The 16425-nt window shown below is 70.3% G+C and overlaps 2 protein-coding genes across 2 annotated transcripts; one reads left to right on the top strand and one right to left on the bottom strand.

Moving 5' to 3' along the window:
- Window positions 1-836: 836 nt before the first annotated feature.
- Window positions 837-8739, bottom strand: GDF11 (growth differentiation factor 11). The gene is made up of 3 exons (XM_077788702.1): window positions 8326-8739; window positions 2408-2781; window positions 837-1250 (listed from the first exon to the last, which is right to left on the bottom strand). The coding sequence occupies exons 1-3, from the start codon at window positions 8702-8704 to the stop codon at window positions 870-872; spliced, it is 1134 nt and encodes a 377-aa protein (XP_077644828.1). The 5' UTR covers window positions 8705-8739; the 3' UTR covers window positions 837-869.
- Window positions 8740-11953: 3214 nt separating this feature from the next.
- Window positions 11954-15844, top strand: INPP1 (inositol polyphosphate-1-phosphatase). Its single transcript, XM_077788587.1, has 5 exons — window positions 11954-12366; window positions 12445-12505; window positions 13229-13432; window positions 14029-14203; window positions 15361-15844. The coding sequence occupies exons 1-5, from the start codon at window positions 12163-12165 to the stop codon at window positions 15842-15844; spliced, it is 1128 nt and encodes a 375-aa protein (XP_077644713.1). The 5' UTR covers window positions 11954-12162.
- Window positions 15845-16425: the final 581 nt, after the last annotated feature.

Below are 16425 nucleotides of genomic sequence, written 5' to 3'. Positions count from 1 at the left end.
GGAATTTCAGCCCCAGCCGGAGCCTCCCAACAATTCTGGTGTCGCCTCCGGGTGACCCCCGGGCCGCCGGACCGCCCTCACCCCCCGGCGCAGCGCCGGGGCCGGTGCCAGGGCTGCATCCAAAGCCCGGGCGGAGGCTCCGGCCCCTGCGGCCGCCCTTGCCCGGGGGTCCCCGGGGGTCCCCGGGGCTCTCCGGCCCCTCCGGAGCCGGCCCCGGCCGCGAGGGGAGGGAGCGGGGCGAGCGCCGGCCGGGAGGGCGATTAATAAATAAATAAATTAAAGAAGGGAGGCGCTTTCCTCCCGGTCCCGCGGGTCCCGCGGGCGGACCTCGCTGCGGCCGCGGGGACGGGGTCACCCCGCCTCGGGTGCCACCGGCGGTGCCACCGGCGGTGCCACCGGCGCTGCTCCGGGAGCACGGGGAGACGCGGGGTGCGCTCGCTCTTCCTCCTCCTCCTCCTCCTCCTCCTCCTCCTGCTCTCCCCGCTGGGCTGGCCCGGGGCAGCCGCCACCCGGGGCCGTGTCCCCGTGTCGCCACCGCGGCGTGGGGGTCCCGGCGCCCCCTCCCCGTCCCCCCCTTTCCCTTCTCCGTCCGGTCGCTTTTATTGCACAATGCGCGTGGGATCGCGGGGCCGCTGCTCCGTGGGATTCTCCTCCTCCTCCTCCTCTCTCTCCTCCGCCGTCCAAACCGATTTCAACGCTTGGCCTTTGTCGCTTTTCGCTTCCCGCCCCGCCCCGAACCGACAACAAAACCAAAAAAAAAAATAATAAAGAAAAAAAAAAGCGGAAAAAATGAGGAGCCCGCGGGGGGCAGGGGGGGGCTCGCTCGGAGGGGAGGCGGGCGGGGAAGGACGAGGGGAGGCAGGGCGGCTCTAGGAGCAGCCGCAGCGATCCACCACCATGCCGGGGATCTTGCCGTAGATGATCTGCTGCTTGTCGTTGAAGTAGAGCATGTTGATGGGGGACATCTTGGTGGGCGTGCAGCAGGGCCCGGCCGAGCCGCGGGGGTTGGCCTGCTGCACCAGGTGCGTGTGCGGGTACTTCTGCATGAACATGTACTCGCACTGGCCCGAGCAGTAGTTGGCCTTGTAGCGCTTGGGGGCGATGATCCAGTCCCAGCCGAACGCCTCGAAGTCCACGGTGAGCGGGTAGCGGCAGCAGCGCGACTCCGCCGAGTGCTCGTCGCAGTCCAGCCCCAGGTTCCGCCGAGAGCGCTTGTTGTTCTCCAGCACCCGCAGCTCCATGAAGGGGTGCTGGGGACGGGGACGGGGACGGAGATGGGGACAGGGACAGGGGTGAGGGGACAGGGACAGTGGGGAGCGGACAGGGATGGGGACAGGGACAGCGTGGAGGGGACAGGGACAGTGGGGAGCGGACAGGGATGGGGACAGGAACAAGGACAGGGACAGGAACAGGGACAGGGGTGAGGGAACGGGGACAGGGACAGGGACAGGGACAGGGACAGAGCCAGGGGACGGGGACGGGGATGGGGACAGCGGTGAGGGGACAGGGATGGGGACAGGGACAGGAACAAGGACATGGACAGGGACAGCAGGGAGGGGACAGGGACAGGCGAGAGGGGACACGACGGACAGCAGGGAGAGGACACGAGAGAGCCGTGAGGGGACACGGGACAATGGTGGGAGGATATAGGACAGTGACAAAGGGACAATGGTGAGGGGACAATGGTGACACCACCACCCCCAGTGCACACCGCTCCACCCAGCCCTGGGTGTGCCAGGGGGTGGTGGCATGTCCTGGAGGTGTCACCAGCCCCACGAGAGTGTCACTGTCCCCACGGAGCTGTCACTTGTCACCCGTGACCTGCGACCCCCTCCCTAAACTGCCACCAGCCCCCCAGATGTGTCCCTGTCCCTCAGACCCGCGATCCCTCAGGCTGCCACCACCCCTCGGAGCTGGCACCGTCCCCACCCCTGTCCCAGCACCCACCCAGTGCCCCTTGGGGACACCCCGACCCACTGTCCCCCTGGGCAGTGCCACCCACCAGCCCCTCGGGGACACCCCAAACTCCCTGTCCCTGGGATCAACCCCTCTGGAGACACCCCAAAACCCCCATCCCCTGGGCAGTGCCACCCACCAGCCCCTCGGGTACACCCCAAACTCCCATTTTCGGGGGCAGTGCCACCCACCAGCCCCTCGGGGACACCCCAAACCCCCATTTTCGGGGGCAGTGCCACCCACCAGCCCCTCGGGGACACCCCGAACCCCCATTTTCGGGGGCAGTGCCACCCACCAGCCCCTCGGGGACACCCCGAACCCCCATTTTCGGGGGCAGTGCCACCCACCAGCCCCTCGGGGACACCCCGAACCCCCATTTTCGGGGGCAGTGCCACCCACCAGCCCCTCGGGGACACCCCAAACCCCCATTTTCGGGGGCAGTGCCACCCACCAGCCCCTCGGCGCCGGGCCCCAGCGAGGTGACGGCCAGGTCGTTGCCGTTGGGGTCGAAGGCGTTGATCTCGATGCCCCAATTGTTGTGGGGCTGCTTGAACCAGTTCTGCAGGACGTGCTTGAAGTCGATGCTCTGCCAGTGGCCGGCTCGGGAGTTGAGCTCGATTTTGAGCGAGCGGATGCGGATGTGGCGGCTGCCCTCGTCCGTGACGGGCTTGAGGCGCAGGATCTGCAGGTACACGGTGGAGGTGTGCTGCACCGGCCGCAGGTACACCCAGAGCTGCGCCTTCACCACCTTGGTGAACATGATCTTGGGGCTGAAGTTGAAGAAGCAGCAGTGCGGGTTGCCCTCGATCTGCACCGCCGGGTCCGCTGCGGGGGGACGGAGACGAGGGAGGGGTCAGCCTTGGCCTCGGGAGCCTCGCTGGGACCCCCCGGCCCCAAACCGGGACCCCCGAGAGTCACGGAGACCCCCGGCCCCAAACCGGGACCCTCAGCCCCGCACCGGGACCCCCGAGAGTCACGGAGAGACCCCCGGCCCCAAACCGGGACCCCCGGCCCCGCACCGGGACCCCCGAGAGTCACGGAGAGACCCCCCGGCCCCAAACCGGGACCCCCCCGGCCCCGCACCGAGACCCCCGAGAGTCACGGAGAGACCCCCGGCCCCGCACCGGGACCCCCGAGAGTCACGGAGAGACCCCCGGCCCCAAACCGGGACCCCCGGCCCCGCACCGGGACCCCCGAGCCGCGATTCGGGGCAGCCGAGAGGCATCGAGGGACCCCCCGGCCCCGCACTGGGACCACCAAGCCCCACACAGGAACCCCCGACCCGCCCCCCGGGACTCCCCCGGTCCCGCACCGGGACCCCCGAGCCGCGCGGGGCCGGGGCTGCGCCCCCCGCCCCTCGGAGGTGAAGGTGGGGTCAGGGGCCGGGCCGGGGGTCCCCGCCCGGGGGTCCCCGCTCGCCCCCTGCCCCGGGGGGCGCAGCACCGGCCCCGGGGGGGGTCCCGGCCTGTGTGGGGCGGGGGGCTCCGGGCCCGCGGCACCTGCTCGGGGCCGCCCCTTCCTCCCCGGGGATGCGCCGGGTGCGGGTCCGCATCTCCCACCCCCCAAAGCCCCCAGACCCCCAAAACCCCACACCCCCCACAGCACCCAAAGCCCCCCAGAGCCCCCAGACCCCCAACACCCCCACACCCCCCACAGCCCCCACAGCCCCCAAAGCCCCCCAGACCCCCAAAACCCCACACCCCCCACAGCACCCAAAGCCCCCCAGAGCCCCCAGACCCCCAAACCCCCACAGCCCCCACAGCACCCAAAGCCCCCCAGAGCCCCCACACCCCCCACACCCCCCAGACCCCAACACCCCCACACTCCCCACAGCACCCAAAGCCCCCCAGAGCCCCCAGACCCCCAACACCCCCACAGCCCCCAAAGCCCCCCAGAGCCCCCCACACCCCTCACACCCCCCAGAGCCCCAACACCCCCCACAGCCCCCCACACCCCTCACACCCCCCACACCTCCCACACCCCTCAGACCCCCAACACCCCACAGAGCCCCCACCCTCCACACCCCCCACACCCCTCACACCCCCACCACCCCCACCTCGGGGTGGGGGGCACACCCCGCACCTCTCGTGGGGCTCCGCAGCCCCCCCAAACCCGGGCGCTGCGCCGGGGCGGTGCCAGCCCCGCTCAGCCCCGAGCTCCGGGGGTCTCCCCGCCGCCCCCCGGCCCGGCCCCACATCCGTGCGGGGCTGGAGCGGGGAATTCGCCCCCAGCCCCGCAGCCCCCGGCCCGCTCCGGTCAGGTTTAATAGCGCCCAGCTGCGCCATTTGCTGCGCCGGCCCCGCGGGGGTCACGACACCGGGAATGTCGCCGAATGTCGCCTCCCCTCCCCGGCCCGTCCCCGCCGCTCGCAAATGGGGCTGGGGGCGGCGGGGACCCCCCCCTCGGCGCTCAGAGCGGCGAGAGACCCCCACCCCCCACCGCAGCAGCTCGGCGGGGGCTTTGTCGCTTTTTTTGGTCACTTTTTGTCGCTTTTTGTCACTTTTTTGTCACTTTTTGGTCACCGGGCGCGGTGGCACCGGCACGGGGGGGGCCGGTGAGTGCCGGGGAGGGGTGGGGGGCACTCGGGGACCACCGAACCCCTCCTTGGGGACAGCGGTGTCCCCCCACACCCCGGGGCCATCCCGGGGGGGGCACAGCGGGCGCGGTGGTGATTTGGGGAGGGGTCCTGCGGGGGGCCGCGGTGCCGGGATGCTCGTCCGGTCGCCGTGGCAACGGGGGATAAAGGTTACCGGGACACCGGGCCCAGCTGCGGGGCGGGGGGCGGCCCCCGGACCCCCCCCCCGCTCTTTGTTCCGCCCCCTCCCCGCGGGGTCGGCGCTGTCCCCCCCCCCCCCCAATTCCCGGGGTCGCCCCCCACTCGTGTCCCCGCGTGGCGCTGACCTTGAGCGGCTCCCCCCACCCCTGCTGAAGCCCCCCACCCCCCGAGGGTCGCGGGGGTCACGGGTGGCCCCCCGCCCCGCACGGGCCCAGCTGGGCCCGGTGTCCCGGTAACCGGGGGGGGGTTTGGGGCCAATTTAACCCTCTCGGCTCCTCCCCGCAGCTCGGGGCCCCCACCCGGGCGGGGTCTCGGGGGGAACCCGAGACCTTTATGGCTCCGCTGCGCCCATAAAGCGCCTTCCCCTCCTCCCGTTCGCGAGCCATAAAAACCCCCGAGGGCCGGGGGGGCGAGCGGGGAGGGGGAAATCCAAAAATCACCCAAATCACCCAAATAATAACGGAGCGGAGCCCCCCCTCCCCTCCCCGCGGTGCATCCGGGCCCGCGGGACCCCCCAGCCGGGGGGAGGGGGTCGGGTTTTTATTTTGGGGGCCCCCCCCCCCGAGCTGCGAAGGGGGCGGGGATGGGGGGCGCGAGGCCCGGGGAGGAAAACCCCAGCGTGTCGTCAATTTTCTGGGTAATAAAATTTCAAAGCCGCCCGAGCGCATTTAATGCCTGGGAAGGAAATTTGGGGAGGGGGCGGCAGCGCCTCACACCTCCCTCCCTTCCGCTCGCCCCCCGCCCCCCCCCCCCCCCCGGGGGTCCCGCGCCGGGAGCAGGTGGAGAAATCCCGGGGGAAACTGAGGCACGGGAGGGGGCGGAGCCGAGCCAGGCGCGGCCAAGTGCCCGAGTCCCCTCCCGGGACCCCCGGCCGCGCTGGCCTGTCCCCGGCACGGCCCGAGTCACCCCGGTGTCACCCCGGTGTCACCCCGATGTCACCCCGATGTCACCCTGTCACCCTGTCACCCCAATGTCACCCCAATGTCACCCTGATGTGGCCTTGCCATCACCCTGATGTCACCCTGTCACCCTGATGTCACCCCGATGTCACCCCGATGTCACCCTGTCACCCTGCCATCACCCTGATGTCACCCTGTTTGTCACCCTGTCACCCCGATGTCACCCCGATGTCACATCAATGCCACCCTGCTGTCACCCTCTCACCCTGATGTCACCCTGTTTGTCATCCTGTTTGTCACCCTGCTGTCACCCTGCTGTGACCCTGTTTGTCACCCTGATGTCACCCTGTTTGTCATCCTGTTTGTCACCCTGCTGTCACCCTGCTGTGACCCTGTTTGTCACCCTGATGTCACCCAATGTCACACTGCTGTCACCCTGTTTGTCACCCTGTTTGTCATCCTGCTGTCACCCTACTGTAGCCTTGCTGTCACCCTGCTGTCACCCTGTTTGTCACCCTGCTGTCACCTTGTTGTCACCTTTCTGTCACCCCGATGTCACCCCGATGTCACCCCGATGTCACCCTGCTGTCACCCTGCCACCTGCCCTGGGCACAGCAAGGTCACCGTGCCACCTGCCCCGTGCCCCCAGTCTGCTCCCAGTCCCAGTCCCAGTCCCAGTCCCAGTCCCAGTCCCAGGCCCAGTCCCAGTCCCAGTCTCAGCTCCCAGTTCCAGTCTGAGCTCCCAGTCCCAGTCTCCAGTCTCCAGTCCCAGTCCCAGTCCCCAGTCCCAGCTCCTGATCCCAGCTCCCAGTCCCCAGTCCCAGTTCCCAGTCCCAGTTCCCAGTCCCAGCTCCCAGTCTCGGTCCCAGGTCTGAGCTCCCAGTTCCAGTCCCACTCCTGTGTCTCCATTCCCGGTCCCAGCTCCCAGTCCCAGCTCCCAGTCTGAGCTCCCAGGCCCAGTCCCAGCTCACAGTTCCCAGTTCCTGGTCCCAGCTCCCAGTACCAGCTCCCAGTGCAGCTCCCAGTCCCAGTCCCAGTCCCAGTCCCAGTCCCAGTCCCAGTCCCAGTCCCAGTCCCAGCTCCCAGGCCCAGTCCCAGTCCCAGCCCCAGTCCCAGCTCCTGGTCCCAGTCCCAGTTCCCGGTCCCAGTTCCCAGTCCCAGTCCCAGTTCCCAGTCCCAGTTCCCAGTCCCAGTCCCAGTCCCAGTCTCAGTCCCAGGCCCAGGCCCAGCTCCTGGTCCCAGTCCCAGTCCCAGCTCCTGGTCCCAGTTCCCAGTCTCCAGTCCAGTTCCCAGCTCTCAGAACCAGCTCCCAGTCCCAGTCCCAATCCCAGTCCCAGTCCCAGTCCCAGTCCCAGTCCCAGCTCTCAGAACCAGCTCCCAGTCCCAGTCCCAGTCCCAGTCCCAGTCCCAGTCCCAGTCCCAGCTCCCAGGCCCAGTCCCAGTCCCAGTCCCAGTTCCCAGCTCTCAGAACCAGCTCCCAGGCCCGGTCCCCAGTCCCAGTCTGAGCTCCCAGTCCCAGTCTCAGCTCCCAGCCTGAGCTCCCAGTCCCTAGTGCCAGCTCCCAGTGCCACTGCTGAGCGCTCCCAGTGCCTGGTGGCAGTCCCCAGTCCCCCGTCCCCAGTCCCAGTCTGAGCTCCCAGTCCCAGTCTGAGCTCCCAGTCCCAGCCTGAGCTCCCAGTCCCCAGTCCCCAGTCCCAGTCTGAGCTCCCAGTCCTAGTCTGAGCTCCCAGTGCCAGCTCCCAGCGCACAGTGACCGCTCACAGTCCCTGCTGCCAACCCCCAGTCCCAGCTCCCAGTCCCAATCCCAGTCCCAGTGCCAGCTCCCAGTTCCCAGTTCCTGGTCCCAGCTCCCAGCTCCCAGCTCCCAGTTCCTGGTCCCAGCTCCCAGCTCCCAGTTCCCAGTTCCTGGTCCCAGTTCCCAGTTCCTGGTCCCAGCTCCCAGCTCCCAGTTCCCAGTTCCTGGTCCCAGCTCCCAGTTCCCGGTCCCAGTGCCAGCTCCCAGTTCCCAGTTCCTGGTCCGAGCACCCAGGCCCAGCTCCCAGTGGCAGCTCCCACTCCCCAGCACGGGCCCCTCTGAGTGCCCGGTGCTCTGTCCCCCTGTCCCCTCCTTGTCCCCTCCTTGTCCCCTTGCTGTCCCCTCCTTGTCCTGTCCTTGTCCCCTCTCTATCCCCTTGCTGTCCCCTCTCTGTCCCCTCCTTGTCCCCTCTCTGTCCCCTCCCTGTCCCCTCTCTGTCCCCTCTCTGTCCCCTCCTTGTCCCCTCCTTGTCCCCTCCTTGTCCCCTCCTTGTCCCCTCTCTGTCCCCTCTCTGTCCCCGCTCTGTCCCCTCTCTGTCCCCTCCTTGTCCCCTCCTTGTCCCCTCTCTGTCCCCCGTCCCCATCCCCGCGGGACCCGCACGGACCGGGGGGTGGTGGGGGGGGAGCACCAGAAGGACCCGGTGGGGGGGGGGGGGGGAGCTCAGGGACCCCCGGGGGTGCTCAGGGACCCCCGGAGCAGCTCAGAGACCCCCGGGGGCGGTGGGCTGGGGGGGGGCTCGGGGAGGACGGGGCGCCCCGCAGGGACACGGGTGACGAGCGGGGACCGGGAGGGGACCCGGGGAGCGGGGCGAGGGGTCCGGGCCGGGGCTGGGGGGCCGGGGCGGGGGCGGGGGGGAGTCCTCCGGCGAAGTTTGCAGCGGAACAAAGGGCGGCACTGACTTTGCTGGGCCATGCTGATGACGGTCTCGGTGGTGGCGTGGTACTCGTCCTCCTCCAGGTACTCGTCGTGCTGCAGCGAGTCCCCCTGGAAGTCGTGGAGGTCCAGGAGCTGCTGGAGCGGGGGGGCCTTGGGCAGCAGCTGCTTCACCACCTCCCGGGTGATGTTGGGCGCTTCCTTCAGCCGCAGCTTGCTCAGGATCTGCGACTTGATGCTCTCCAGCCGCAGCTCTTTGCTCTGCCGCCGCCACAGGCACACGGGGCAGGCGGGCTCGGAGGCGGGGGGCTGCTCCACCGACCCCCCCCCAGCCACCGCGGCCACCAGCGAGCCCAGCAGCCACCACAGCGGGGCCATGCCGGGGGGGGACAGCAAAAAATACATCGGGAGAGCAAGGGGGACGGAAAGAAAAAATAATAATAAATAAACAAAAAGAAAAAAAAAAAAAAAAAGAAACAAGAGGGAGGGGGGGGGGTAAAAAATAATATAAAAAAAAATAAAATAAAATAAGCAAACCCTTCCCCACCGGGCCGCCCCCCCGCCCCGCTTCCACCGCAGCGCGCAAGGGGGGGGAAGGCGGTAACGGCGGCGGGGGCGGGGAAGCGGGGACCCCGGGGGGGGCCGAAGGGGGGGGGGGGATGAAAAAAAGCGGCGGTAGCGGCGGCCCCGGGGTTTTATACCCCAAGAGAAGTGTGTCGTCAGCGGCCTTGATTGGCTGCGGGCGCACAAAAGAGGTTCTGGCAGGGGCTTGGCACCAGCCGCCGCCGGCCCCCCGAGCCCCGGGAACGGCCCCGCCGCCGCCCGGTGCGCTCGGGCACCCCCCGCCCGCCCCCCGGCTCGGGGGGGCCCGGGGGGCGGCGCGGCCCGGCCCCGGCTCCCGGCAAGTGCGGCGGGATGGATGCGCGTCCCGGCAAGTGCGCCCGCCCCCCGGGCTGCCCCCCGAGCCCCCCGGCAGCCCCGCAGCCCCCCCGGCCCCGCTCGGGGCCGGCCCCGGTGGGACCGGGCACCGGCGCGGTCCGCCAGCCGCGGCTTGCAGCAGCCACCGGCACCGGGGAACCCGGCCCGGGGAGCCCCCCGGCTCTTGGGGGGCTGAAACTCGGGGTACGGGGGTGAAGCTGCCCGCTCCGGAGCATCCCGGCACCGGGAAGTGCTGCGGGAGTGTCGCTCCAGGAGGAACCGGCACCGGCGGATCCCGGCCCGGGGAGACCCCCGGGACTTGGGGGGCTCGGGGACCACCGGGGGGGGATGAAACTCGGGGTACGGGGGTGAAAGTACTCGGTCCGGAGCATCCCGGCACCGGGACGTGCTACCGGAGCATCGCTCCAGGAGGAACCGGCACCGGGGAACCCGGCCCGGGGAGCCCCCCGGCTCTTGGGGGGCTCGGGGACCACCAGGGGGATGAAACTCGGGGTACGGGGGTGAAGCTGCCCGCTCCGGAGCATCCCGGCACCGGGACGTGCTGCGGGAGTGTCGCTCCAGGAGGAACCGGCACCGGGGAACCCGGCCCGGGGTGCCCCCCGGGACTTGGGGGGCTCGGGGACCCCGGGGGGGATGAAACTCGGGGTACGGGGGTGAAAGTACTCGGTCCGGAGCATCCCGGCACCGGGACGTGCTACCGGAGCATCGCTCCAGGAGGGACAAGAACATCCCAGCACGGCTTGGGGGGCACCGGGACCCCCGTTACCCCCCCCGGGGGTCCCGGCCCCAAAGCGGGGGCGATTTGGGGGGGGGGACACAGAGGGAGCCTGCCCACCCCGCACCGGCACCGGGCAGCGCTTCCAGGAGGAGCCAGGGGAGGAACGAGGGAACCCCGGCGCTGAGATCACCGTGGGGACCCCCGGTAACCGGGGACCCCCCCCCCCCCCGTTTTTCCCGGTGCCCGCCCCATCAGAACCATGGAGAGGGGAAGACCCGCCGGGGATGCACCGGCGGGCGGGGGGCTCGGGAGGGGGACACGGCCCTGGGGGGGTCCCGGTGGGTTTTTGGTGGGGGGGAGCGGCCCCGTTGCCCCCCGGTCCCGGGAGGGGATCGGTGCCGGTACCGCAGCACCGGGGGCAGCGCTCCCCCGCGCGGCGTGGGCGCTTCGGGGACACGGGACACGGGACACGGTGCCACCGGTGCCGCCACCCCGGGGGGCGGCGAGGGGAGGGGGTCGCCCCCGCTTTGTCGCCTCCCCGCCGGTGTCGCGACGCCCCCCGGTGTCCCCGCACTCCGGCGTGGCCCCGGGCCCGCGGGGCCGCGGCAGCGAGCGGGTTAAGCGCGGCCGTGACGCGGCCCGGTCCCGCCCACGGGCGGCCCGCAGGAGCTGTCAGCGGCCCCGGTAACGGCGGCGCGGGCGGGGGGCGGCCCCGGGGGTCCCCGCGGGGTCCCCGGGGGTGGGGACGGGCTCTGGGGGGGGGTCCCCGGTGCGGGGGCGGCTGGGGGGGGAAATTTGGGGCCGGGGGGGCCGCGTCGCCCCGCGCCTTCCGGGGGCACCGGGGAAACCCCGGGCCGAACCCTTCCCGTCCCCGCGGGACAGAGCCACCCCCACGCGGGGACACCTTGGGGACACCCCTGGGGACAGCCCCGCGTCCCCACGGCCACCCCCGTGGCCGCCTTTGTGTCCCTGTGTCCCCACAGACCCGTGTCACCCTGTCCCCAAATTCCCCCATCCCCCTGTCCCCACACCCCAATGTCCCCCTGTCCCCACACTGTCCCCGTGTCCCCAAATCCCCAAATTCCCCCATCCCCCTGTCCCCACACCCCAATGTCCCCTGTCCCCCTGTCCCCACACTGTCCCCGTGTCCCCAAATCCCCAAATTCCCCCATCCCCCTGCCCCCACACCCCAATGTCTCGTGTCCCAAATGTCCCTCTGTCCCTCTGTCCCCACCCTCCAATGTCCCCAAATCCTCACCCCCCAATGTCCCCATGTCCCCAAATCCCGGTGTCACCATGTCCCCACACTGTCCCCATGTCCCCAAATCCCGGTGTCACCATGTCCCCACACTGTCCCCATGTCCCCAAATCCCGGTGTCACCATGTCCCCACACTGTCCCCATGTCCCCAGATCCCACATCCCCCTGTCCCTGCACCCCAATGTCCCCCTGTCCCCCCGTCCCCACGCCCGAATGTCCCCAAATCCCCACCCCCCCTGTCCCCCTGTCCCCCCGTCCCCCCGTCCCCCTGTCCCCCATCCCCATTTGGGATCGCTCCGGTTCCTTTCCCAGCGCATCGCTGACCCCGCGGCTGTCCCTGCCAGGTGTCGCCGCTGTCGCTGTGTCGCCGGTCCCGCGCGGCGGTGTCCCGGTGTCCCGGCTGTCGCTGTCCCGGCTGTCCCCGTGTTCCGGTGTCCCCGTGTCCCCGTGTCCCGGCTGTCCCGGTATCCCGGTGTCGCTGTCCCCGTGTCCCGGTGTCCCGGTGTCCCGCTGTCCCGGTGTCGCTGTCCCGGTGTCCCCGTGTCCCCGTGTCCCGGTGTCCCAGTGTCCCGGTGTCCCGGTGTCCCCGTGTCCCGGTATCCCCGTGTCCCCGTGTCCCGGTGTCCCGGTGTCCCGGTATCCCGGTATCCCCGTGTCCCCGTGTCCCGGTATCCCGGTGTCGCTGTCCCGGTGTCCCGGTATCCCGGTATCCCGGTGTCCCGGTGTCCCGGTATCCCGGTGTCCCGGTATCCCGGTATCCCGGTATCCCGGTATCCCGGTGTCCCCGTGTCCCCGTGTCCCGGCTGTCCCCGTGTCCCCGTGTCCCCGTGTCCCGGCTGTCCCCGTGTCCCGGTATCCCGGTATCCCGGTATCCCGGTATCCCGGTGTCCCGGTATCCCGGTGTCCCCGTGTCCCGGTGTCCCGGTGCCGCCGTGCCGGTGCCCGGGATGGCGGGGCTGCTGCCGGCGCTGGTGGCGGTGTCGCAGAAGGCGGCCGAGGTGGCGCGGCTGTGCCGGGCGGAGGAGCCGCTCTTCCGCCTGCTGCTGGCCGAGAAGTCGGGCCCCGAGCGCAACGCCCGCTTCCAGCGCGACTTCAAAACGCTGGCGGACGTCCTGATCCAGGAGCTCATCAAGCACGACCTGGGGACACAGGTGGGGACAGCCCGGGGGTGGCCGGGGAGGGGGTGGCACCTCCCGGGCCTGCCCTGAGCCCCCCCGGTGTCCCCCCAGTTCCCCGAGCTGCGGGGGCACATCCACGGGGAGGAGACCAGCGAGTTCAGGGACGCGCAGGGTGAGCGGGGACAGGGGACGGGGACAGGGGACGGGGACAGAGGGACAGAGGGACAGAGGGACAGAGGGACAGGGGACAGGGGACAGAGAGACAGGGGACAGAGGGACAGAGGGACAGAGGGACAGGGGACGGGGACAGAGGGACAGGGGGACAGGGGACAGAGGACAGAGGGACAGGGGGACAGGGGGACAGGGGACAGGGGACAGGGGACAGAGGGACAGGGGACAGAGGACAGAGGGACAGGGGACAGGGGGACAGGGGACAGGGGACAGAGGGACAGAGGGACAGGGGACAGAAGGACAAGGGACAGGGGGACAGGGGACGGGGACAGGGGACAGAAGGACAAGGGACAGGGGACAGGGGACAGAGGGACAGTAGGACAGAGGGACAGGGGACAGGGGACAGGGGACAGGGGACAGAGGGACAGGGGACAGAAGGACAAGGGACAGGGGGACAGGGGACGGGGACAGGGGACAGAAGGACAAGGGACAGGGGACAGGGGACAGAGGGACAGTAGGACAGAGGGACAGGGGACAGGGGACAGAGGGGACAGTGGGGACAGACATGGGGGACAGTGGGGTGGGGACATCTGTGGGGACAGAGGTCCCTGTGCCATGTCCCTGTGTCATTTGGGGTCCCGGCAGGTGGCACGGTGACAGTGCGGGTCGGTGCCACCCCGGGTGTCCCTGTGCCATGTCCCTGTGTCATTTGGGGTCCCGGCAGGTGGCACGGTGACAGTGCGGGTCGGTGCCACCCCGGGGGACACGGTGGCCCTGCTGCTGGCCGTGCTGGGCCCTGAGCACGCCAGGGCGGCCGAGCTGCTGGCAGAGGCCGTGCACCGGGAGGTGACACTTGGGGACACGGAGCTGGATGGCATCGACCCCGGAGTGTCCCCAGGGGACCTGGGAATCTGGATAGACCCCATTGGTGAGGGGCGTGGGACGGGGACGGGACAGGGATGGGACAGGGATGGGACAGGGATGGGGACAGGGATGGGACAGGGATGGGACAGGGACAGGGATGGGGACAGGGATGGGGACAGGGACAGGGATGGGGACAGGGATGGGGACAGGGACAGGGATGGGGACAGGGACAGGGATGGGGACAGGGATGGGACAGGGATGGGACAGGGATGGGAACAGGGACAGGGATGGGGACAGGGAACAGAGATAGGGATGGAGACAGAGATAAGGACGGGGACAAGATGGGATGAGGTTGATGGGATGGGAACAGGGACAGGGAAGGGGACAGGGACAGGGACAGGATGGGATAGAGGGGATAGAAACAGGAAAAGGGACAGGATGGGGACAGGGAATGTTGTAGGGTGGGATGGGGATGGGGACAGGGATGGGGACAGGGACTGGATGGGATGGGGACAGGGATGGGGACAGGGACTGGATGGGATGGGGACAGGGATGGGATGGGGACTGTGAGCTGGGATGGGATGGGGACAGGGACAGGACGGGATGGGGACAAGGCCAGGGCCATGGCTGGCACCCCCCAGACCCCCTGGCACCCCCCAGACTCCACCAACGAGTTCATCGGGGGGCGCGAGGACGTGGCCGCCATCGATGGCATCGCGCCCGGGGGGCTGCGCTCGGCCCTGGTGCTCGTGGGGGCCTTCGACCGCCACAGCGGGGTCCCCGTGCTGGGGGTCATCAACGAGCCCTTCTTCCAGAGGGACCCCCAGACCCACAGGTACACCCAGAGCCCGCACCCCGGGACCCCTGACATCCCTGACCCTGCACCCTGGGGTCCCTGACACCCCTGAACCTGCACTGGGGGTCCCTGAGAGCCCTGACCCTGCACCCCAGGACCCCTGACACCCCTGACCCGCCCTGGGGTCCCTGTCACCCCTGAACCTGCACTGGGGGTCTCTGTCACCCCTGACCCTGCACCCCGGGACCCCTGACATCCCTGACCCTGCACCCTGGGGTCCCTGACACCCCTGAACCTGCACTGGGGGTCCCTGACACCCCTGACCCTGCACCCTGGGACCCCTGACACCCCTGACACGCCCTGGGGTCCCTGTCACTCCCTGATCCTGAACTGGGGTCCCTGACACCCCTGACCCTGCAACGGGGGTCCCTGAGAGCCCTGACCCTGCACCCCGGGTCCTGGCGTCCCCAATTCCCCCATCCCGGGGTCCCCAGTTCCCCCATCTCGTGGTCCCTGTCCCCAGTTCTCCCCCCATCCCGGGGTCCCAGTCCCCCAAATCCCCCCAGATCCCCCCAAATTCCCCCTCCCCGGGGTCCCTGTCCCCAGTCTCAGGTGTCCCCATCCCCTCAGGTGGCAGGGTCGCTACCACTGGGGGGTGGCCCACGGCGCCACGCGGCTGTGCTCGCTGTCCCCTCTGGTCCCGGGGTCCCAGCCCCCAAATCCCCCCAGATCCCCCCAAATCCCCCCAAATCCCCCCAGATCCCCCCAAATTCCCCCTCCCCGGGTTCCCTGTCCCCAATTTCAGGTGTCCCCATCCCCTCAGGTGGCAGGGTCGCTACCACTGGGGGGTGGCCCACGGCGCCACGCGGCTGTGCTCGCTGTCCCCTCCAGTCCTTGTCCCCCAATTCCCCTGTCCCGGGGTCCCAGTCCCCCAAATCCCCCCAGATCCCCCCAAATCCCCCCATTCCGGGGGTCCCTGTCCCCAATTTCAGGTGTCCCCATCCCCTCAGGTGGCAGGGTCGCTACCACTGGGGGGTGGCCCACGGCGCCACGCGGCTGTGCTCGCTGTCCCCTCTGGTCCCGGGGTCCCCAATTCCCCTGTCCCGGGGTCCCAGCCCCCAAATCCCCCCAAATCCCCCCAAATTCCCCATCCCGGGGGTCCCTGTCCCCCATCTCAGGTGTCCCCATCCCCGCAGGTGGCAGGGTCGCTACCACTGGGGGGTGGCCCACGGCGCCACGCGGCTGTGCTCGCTGTCCCCGCCGCTCCCGCGGCCGCGGCCCCGCGTGGTGCTGAGCCGGGCCGAGCCGGCGGCGGTGCGGGGGGCTCTGGGCTCCCTGGGCGGGGGTCCCCCGCTCTTCGCCGCCGGCGCCGGCTACAAGCTGCTCTGCGTGGCGCTGGGGCTGGCGGACGCCTTCGTGCTCTCGCAGCCCACCACGTTCGCCTGGGACTCGTGTGCCCCCCACGCCATCCTGCGAGCGCTGGGCGGCGGCGTGGTGGCCTTGGAGGGGGCGCTGAGGGCGGGGGGCGCCGCGGAGCCCCCCGAGCTGCGCTACCACCGCCCGGTACCGGGCCGGACCGGGCCGCAGCGCTGGGCCAACCTCGGGGGGCTCGTGGCCTTCGTGCACCCCCCGCACCTGCGAGCCGTGCTGGCCGCGCTGGGCGACCTGCCGGCCCTCTGACACGGGGCTGGGATTTTGGGGGGCTGGGACCGCGGGGAGAGGGATTTGGGGGGCTGGGACCGCGGGGTGCGGGGATCTGGGGGGCTGGGACCCCGGGAAGGGGGGATCTGGGGGGTCTGGGGGGCTGGGACCCCGGGGTGCGGGGATCTGGGGGGCTGGGACCCCGGGGAGGGGGGATTTGGGGGGATCTGGGGGGATTTGGGGGGCTGGGACCCCGGGGAGAGGGATTTTGGGGGATCTGGGGGGCTGGGACCCCAGGATGCGGGATTTGGGGGGCTGGGAGACACTGGGGTGGGGATTTGGGGGGCTGAGACCCCGGGAATGTGGGTCCAGAGGTTACAGGGACCCCGAGTTTGGGGTCGGGGGGATCTGGGACCCTGAGTTTGGGGTCGGGGGGATTTGGGACCCCGATTTTGGGGTCGGGGGGATCTGGGACCCCGAGTTTGGGTCGGGGGTTAACGGGACCCCGAGTTTGGGTCGGGGGGATCAGGGGCCCCGGTGCGGGCCGCGGTGGGAGCTCAGAGTCCCGAGTTCCCGGTGTCCCCAAATGTCCCCAAATGTCCCCAAATGTCCCCCCAATA

This window comes from Lonchura striata, chromosome 27 (genome assembly GCF_046129695.1).
Source record: "Lonchura striata isolate bLonStr1 chromosome 27, bLonStr1.mat, whole genome shotgun sequence".
In the NCBI taxonomy this organism is placed as follows: Eukaryota; Metazoa; Chordata; class Aves; order Passeriformes; family Estrildidae; genus Lonchura; species Lonchura striata.
This window is presented reverse-complemented; position numbering and strand designations above follow the sequence as displayed.